Source organism: Oryzias melastigma, linkage group LG1 (genome assembly GCF_002922805.2).
Source record: "Oryzias melastigma strain HK-1 linkage group LG1, ASM292280v2, whole genome shotgun sequence".
In the NCBI taxonomy this organism is placed as follows: domain Eukaryota; kingdom Metazoa; phylum Chordata; class Actinopteri; order Beloniformes; family Adrianichthyidae; genus Oryzias; species Oryzias melastigma.
This window is the reverse complement of record NC_050512.1, coordinates 17,618,779-17,626,511: the sequence shown is the minus strand read 5'-3', so window position 1 is coordinate 17,626,511 and position 7,733 is coordinate 17,618,779. Positions and strand designations below refer to the sequence as shown.

At 38.2% G+C, this 7,733-nt stretch overlaps 1 protein-coding gene across 1 annotated transcript in view; it reads right to left on the bottom strand.

The window, feature by feature from the left end:
• Positions 1–937, bottom strand: part of LOC112157052 (early growth response protein 3) — a 3,746-nt gene extending 2,809 nt beyond the window's left edge. The window contains exon 1 of the mRNA XM_024289510.2: positions 111–937. Coding sequence (XP_024145278.1) covers positions 111–264 — 154 coding nt within the window. The 5' untranslated portion in view covers positions 265–937. The remainder of the gene's footprint in view (positions 1–110) is intronic.
• Between the last annotated feature and the right edge of the window lie 6,796 nt (positions 938–7,733).

The window sequence follows — 7,733 nt, the reverse complement described above, 5'->3', positions numbered from 1 at the left end:
GCCAATAAATGAATCTCTTAGTGGCACTTGGAGTGTCAAATCTCCCATGCAATGTTGAGATTGTCATTTGATTATTTTCATGCATGAAGATCCGTGGTGCTGAAACTCACCGTGGCCGAACTGGGCAGGTACCCCCCGCTCTGCGTCGACGTACACCTCCTGGTTATCCTTGCGCGCAGTGTTTTCCATCAACGCAGAACTGCTGCAGTTCTCGAATTGCGGGTGGAAAGAATCTTTCGAATTCAAATCCATATTGTTCAACATAATGATGCACTTAGAAGTCCGTGCGTCCCAGGGAAAAAGGTAGAAGGGAAATATCAAAAAGCACCGCTTTTCTGTTAACCCCTCACTGCTGATGGCTTATAACAAGTGATCCAAAATGACTTTTGTGTGTGTGTTTGTATAAAAAAAAGAAAAATAAAGATATTCCTTTTCGTCCCTGCTCCTCGGTTGGTATTTGCTTGCTGTGGATTTCACATCAGCGACTTCCCCTTTCTCTCCTTATATACACTTTGGCAGCTCCCTCGGCCCTCCTCCCCATTCATCAGCTCCAGTGAGAGGATTCCCCGCTGCGTGTAAACTTCATGCCCATATATGGACAGAGGATGTGACGGAGTCCCGTCCTCTCCAAAAATCCTTCCCCTCCTCCCAGACGGGGAGAGATGGAGACTGACGTTGCAACAAGTGGCGATCAATGCAGAGCGCCGCTCCTGTCCACATGAAACCCTCGTTTTTGACACAAACACTGCTCTGAGTGGCTGCGACAGCTCCGTTAAACGATCAACCAAACGCTTTGTGCCTCTAATTTGGAGCAGGAACGAATATTGAGGGGAAAAAATTAGATATTGTGGTAAAAAGTACCAACAAAGATTTTTTTTATCTTCTTTTAACCTTGCAAACTAAATCCAGTCAAACGCTTATAGCAGATGGATGCTGTCGAAGATGAGAGAATGTTTCTAACGTCAAAAATATCAATAAATTAAAGCAAATATGTTCTATAATAAATATATGTAAGGCAGATATAAGCATTGGCAAGGGACAGTTCCATTCTAAAATACTGTGACTGCCTCTCCTTAAAAAAAGGTGATGGTTTAGTAAAGAAATCAAAATTACAGAATAAAAAAAACACGGAGAAACAACTGAATAAAAATCCCAGAAAACAACAAATAAATCCTACAAAACAAGCAAACAAAAACACAGAAAACAAGGAAACAAATAAAAATACAAAAAGAAAACCCACAATAACAGAGAACAAACAAAATAATAATAATAAATAACCCAACAAATGTAATGCAAATGAACTCTTTAAGTGTCTGTACATGCATGGGCAAGTGGGGCAGGGGGCAATGCCCCCTCAATGCTGTGAGTGCCTCCCCAAAATGTGAAGGCCAGGAATGATCCCAAATTGACTAAAGAAAGAAAAATTACAGGAAAAAAAAACATGCAAAAAGAAAACAAGAATCCCAGAAAATTACAAAAATAATAATAAAAAAATACAAAAAGAAAACACACAATATAGAAATAACAGAAAACAAACAAAAGTCAACAAATTTAATGCAAATGTGTTCTTTAAGTGTACAGGCATGGACAGTGGATGGGGGCACAGTGCCCCCTCAATGCTGTGACTGTCTAGAAAAAAAAAATACAAAAAACCCAAGGAAAACAAATAAAAAAACACACACACACATAAAAAATAATAATAAATAAATAAATAAATAAAACATCTGGATGGCTTAGATTTAATAGGGGGAGCCCACAAGGGCCTATGTCTGGGTCTTCCTGTGCCGGCCCCCAGCTCGGATGAAATACAGGTTTGTGTCAGAAAGAACATCCCGTTTAAAAACTCTTTGCCAAACCACCTGTGGGAATGAGGGAACTTTGATTCCCTGACAGGATGTGTTATAAAAGGTGAACAAAAAACTGTAAGGATGGAGGGGCAGAAAGGTGGACAAATAGACATAAAACAATAAAAGATAAATGCAGCCCCCAGGGCACAAATTCTGCTTGTGCTTGTCCTGAGCCCAGTTAATGCAAATATGTCAAAACTTAAAATACATATGGAAGTGATAGAATTTTGGGGGCTATGACACCCCAAACTGTCAGCACACCCAGACTAATACTTTACCTGCACCCCATAGTTTGGCTGGTTAAATCCAGGCCTGAATGAGTTTAACAGAAAGACAACTTGTGTTGGTGCCATGTTTGAGAAAACTCTATAAATAACATTTTCTTTTTGCCAAAGATACATTTGGGAACAATCTGCATTGCACTTCCTCCAACTCCGTTCACCAGACAGCAAGGTCCGGATGTGTTTTTTCTTGTCCTTTCCAGCACTCTTCCAGTCAGCTCACAGTTTAAATTTACTGTCTCAAATTCATTTACCCTCGAGGTTGCAGCTGGAGATGATGGTGGCTTTTACGCTCGAGGCGAGCAACTGCAAAGCCCAGTCTGAACGAACTCCTGGCCTTTAAAAGCATGGAAGGGAGTCGATAACACCCCTGAGGTGTTCAGTGGTTGAACCCAACTGTTCACATGACATTTCAACCCCCAAAGCATTTTTTTCCCTCCTTTTCTATTTCGCATCTGTTGCTGGGTGCACACTGTGGTCACACTTCCTATTACAAAAAGTCGATACTCTTTCATAGGACGCTGCTGTCTGCAGCAGACCTCTGGCTCTGGCTGGAGGTTCAGGACCATGGACAGCGCCGGCGCCGCATTCAGCGCGTAAACACACATGAACCAGGAGGACGCACAAAAGCCTTTCCTTTTTGACTTCATCCTGAATGCTTCCTGTAGATCTGTTCTCAGCTGAACAGTCTTATTAAACCCAACAACAAAACCACACATAGGTGTGCAGAAAAGCATCCGAAAACGAACACAATGGAATTTCTTTTTAATCAAAATAAGTTCATGATAAAAAAAAGCAGCTAATACATTTTCTACTTTAATGTAAAACAGAAAAGTTCTTGTATAAGTGAAACTATACCTCTACCGTGACCAACTATTAGATTCCAGACAGCTTTTTGACAAATTTCAGCCTTTGCTTTCCTTTACCGGAGCAGACAGAAATTCAGCTGACATTTTAATGACTGATGTATGGCACAGATGACCCGCTTCCATCCATATATGTATATAATCTAATATAATTGTCTGACACTGATGTGGTTGATTTTTTTTTCTGTTTACTTTCTTACAGGACTATGTTAACTTCTCAGAAATGAAAAGGAAAATATGTGCTTTTCATTTTGTCCATACTTTGACATGTATTGACTGGTTTGTATGATCATAAAACATCAAATTATTGGGAATGTTTGTCACAAATAATCCTCACTCCATAAGTAAAATGAAAGTAAATGATTACTGATACAGGAGGAAAGCCTTTATATTGGTGCAGAGACAATACGCAATTTTTATGTTTATTATCTGAAAGTTTTTAATTATTATATGTCTTTTTTAGGTGGGAGTGTAGACTCAATGTCTGCTTCTAAACAGACAGATTAAAACAACTTTTGACTCTAAGTGAAGAAGAAAATGTTATGTCTAATCGCACACTATTGCAAATAAACATCATAAACAGCTCGCTCAAACCAGTCTACACAAATACTATGTTATTTCCATCAGTAATGAGCATCGGAAAATGTATGAAAGGATCTCTAAGTTGCTACGCTGTCGTCTTTTTAAGGCGAGCTATGATAATAGCATATGAGGTCTTTCGCTGCAGCTGTGACATTCTCCGGAACAAATCGTTTTCACCTCCGCCGTGCACTCTAATTCCAGCCCCAAAGATGTTTAGCTTTGAGGAACTGCCTTCAAGTAATCCAGAATCTATTAACACCAATCTGATCACACAGAGTTCAGATCATGGGATGCTGTTATGATAACTGCAGTGTGGCTAACCTCTCCTCCATAAAATGTCATTGACTAAGTAATGGATTTACGTAATGTTAGCACTTACTGACATTTCAGTGCCAGGCCGGTGTCGCACTTGTAAAAGTTTTTTTTATTTTTTTTAAGGGGAAAAGGGCTTTTGTTTAATTTCTGATCGTTTAAGGAGACAAAATGATCGTGTTTCAGAGAGAAATCCAAGTCTACAGTCAATAAGAATTTGACTGGTAAAAGTTTGTAGTATGATGAGTAAAATATTGCTTTAATTAACCAATAAGAACCCATGGTGACAACAACGTAACAGAGAAATATCAGAAATGTGTTCTGTCTGGTATAATTCACTTAATTTTATTCTTAAGGAAAAATAGGTCTGAATTTTGTGGTGTTGAAGCATACCTTAGTGTGTGAACATGCTTTAAAAAATGTCAATTAAAATGAGCAGGTTCCATACTGATCCGTAAACCATTTTTGTAACTCGTTAAACTGGAATTGTATTAATAAAAACCCATTTGAAGGTTAAACTGTTGTAAAAAATGCATTTTTATAGTTGAGAAGTCCTTGTGCCACAAAGAAAAGTAGCCTGTCTGTGTCACTGTAGCCCACTGACCTTGGTATTTTCAGGTTGAATTCTGGACAGGGAGTGGGAGGGAGGGTTTATTTATTTATTTATTTTTTATTTTTTTGCAGGTGGATGCCTGATAGAAGAGGAAGGAGCAGTAAAAAGTGACGGTCTTTGAAGCTGTGCAGCTTCGGGAAGCATGAATGTGTTTTCTACAGCATGTTTTTACATTTTAGCTGCTGATATTTGTCAGAAAAAATATATTTTTCAGCTTTAATGAAAAAACACAAACCAAAAAGCATTCAGATAATAGATTAAGATTTAGACTATATTGTTGTTATTTACAAGGTTATTAGGGGACCACATTATGACTGATTTAGACTTATAAGTCTAAATCTAAATAAGTCTAATCTTTATAAAGATTAGTTGTGTAATGATTAGTGCTGTCAGTCTATTAAATAAACTTCAGATTAATCATTCTTTTCGCTTGTGATTAATCATGATTAAGTGAGGTAAATTTTATGCCTTTAAGCAGTTTTTATACAAAAACAAGCAAATGTTTCCCTTCATTTTTACCGTCTAAAAAGTTTAAATTGTTAGTGTTATCTCAAACGTGTCATTTGTGTGTGCAAAACACATCAAGCGTATGAAGCAGAACTCCAAAGACTTTATGTCTGCACCATTACTCCAAGAAAACAAAGTACTGTACAAGCATAAAAAACTAATACTATGTTTCTGCACTTTAATTGGTCCAGGTGAATACTTGATTCTGATTGGCTCCTGGGTGTAGATCCACGCCTACAAAAAAGAAGTTCCGGTCACCATGTTCTATATGAGCAGGTTTCTTTAAAACAACTTTTTGCTTCATGATCTGGACAAAAACAAGTGGTAAGAAGTGAGCGGTCTCTCTGAAATGATGCTTTATCTGACCTATCGCAGGGATCAGCATAAATATCGCTTTGTGATGCGTTGTCGTGCTACTGTGACAACGCACAACATTATCTATCAAATAGTCTGTTTTTTGTGAGAAAGTGATCTAAACATAAAAAATAACAAGAATAAAGTACTAAAAATCGACTAAATATGGATTTATTTTATAAGTGACCATGTTTTAAACGGGATAACGCCTGACGAAGTGTGCATTATCAGAAATTAATGCACGCAGTGGAAGACAGTTGATTGGCAGAGTGTAATTAAATAATGGTAATAAATATTAACACGTTAATATTCTTTTAATTAATGCATTAACGCGTTAACGTTGACAGGCCTGTAGGAACAAATACTTCTATAGGAGTGATGTGTATCAGAAGATGCAGTAAATAAATGCAGCACAGAAATTAAAAACGCCAAAGCTATAATAAGTTGTAAAATCTACATTAAAAATAATATAATCTGTGACCACAAATCTATCTACTATCAATAAAAGTACTCGTCCCTGAGCTATGGTGTTCATTTTGCACTGGTTGATGTTTGGAAGTGATAAATTGATGAACAGCTAGCATAATGCTAAAATATTAGCAAAACTCCAAATTAGCCTAAAAAACTGGAGAAATGTCTAAATTAAACAAAAACAGCATGTTACTCAAATGAAAGCTCAATTCCAAATTACCCTAAAAAACCCAGTAGTTGCTGAACATATTCAAGTTTGAACGGTTTCTCTATAGCTGGAAGTATATGTGGAAGTTCACAAGTTGTAAAGTGCACAAAATGTTTTAAAGGATTTGAGTAATTTCTCATTCATTTCTGATGGGGCATATATTGATCAAAATTTAAAAAACTACAAAGTTTATGAATACTAAAAGTACAAGCAGCAATGTGCTTAATGAGCTGAACGTTTTTAAATCACTGAAATTGTTGAAAGTGCGATTGAGTTTTTACGTGTGGAAAATCACTATAATGTGAATCCTGTAAAGCATTCACACAAATATCTCTGAGTCAAACTAGTTGAATTCTTGGCTTTCCTGGATTGATTTTAGGTCCATGAATCGGATTGTTCAAAATATACTAAATTCGACTGAATCGTATCACCAGCCACAAATTATGATATGAATCGAAATGAACCCCCATTTAAAATACAGAAATTCTGATTGACGACCAATGAGCAGCTCCATCTCATCCATGTTTTTAAAACAAACATTTAAACTCAGCGAGCAGAGTTCTTCCTCTCTTCCTTTTTATATTTATAACAACTTTAGAACCAGTCTGAAGTCTGGACTCCAAGATTGAGCTCAATAAATGTGTTTATTTTACCTATTATTACTCAAAAATGTGTTTGATATCTAAAGTATTGCTCTTGAATATCTCAACGTTTGGCACTCTGTCAACCAACCATGCAGCCCACACTGTTTTAGGGTAAATAATGAAGAACCTGGAATTCCACTGAGATGCAGAGGCTGCTCACTTAAAAAAAAAAGGCAAATTTGAGAAGTTATAAACCAAATACACTAGGAGACCTCCAAAGAAAATCCTATGAAGGAAAGCATGCTTTTGCCAGCATCCTGGAAGTAATTAAACGAATGTAAATCACAGGCCTACAGCAGACTCATTTACATTTAGCCTCTGGTGCTGTGCTGCACTTTTGATTAATGTCTCGCGAAGAACATTTTTTTGGATCGATACTAGTAAAGCCAGGCCTGAACAGAGCCGGAGAAATCCGTGTGCCTCCCCCAAATCACATTCTGACATGTCTCACAGCCAAATCTCCCCCTGAAGGCGTTCGATGAGGGAACATCTTCAATCTAAACCTGAACACAATGAGGCCCAGAAGAAAACCGCAAAAATGGATTCGAAGAGCTAAAACCTCAGAAACCTCTGCCGGAAACACGACTTTCTATAAATACGAGATACTCGCCTCGGCTGCCAAGTTCGTTATTTTCTCTCTGCCTGACTCTCCCTTTCTGTCATGTTGGGCTCTGCATGGTTATATATACTGCATCACCATTCAAACACCGGGCAATTGAAAGGGAGGAAAAAAAAAATAAGAAAAATAAAAGAGGCGGAAGCGTGGTGCTTCTATTGGAGGAGCATCTCTCACCGGCTCCTCTCTTCCTAACCCACTCCCTCTGAGAGTAGGAGTGGGTTAGGGAAGCCCGGTACCAGGCCCCGATGCTGCCGCTGCTGCTGATGCTGGTGTGGCAGGTTTCCCGTGCGATCCAAAAATACTTTCACGCTCGCCCACTTTGGTCCCCAGCCGCCTGTACTCTTTGCTTCTACAACAGGGATGGGTGAGAATCATCCTCAGCTCTGTGATCGTGATCGCGGAATGCCCCGGTGTTTTTGTAACCATGCC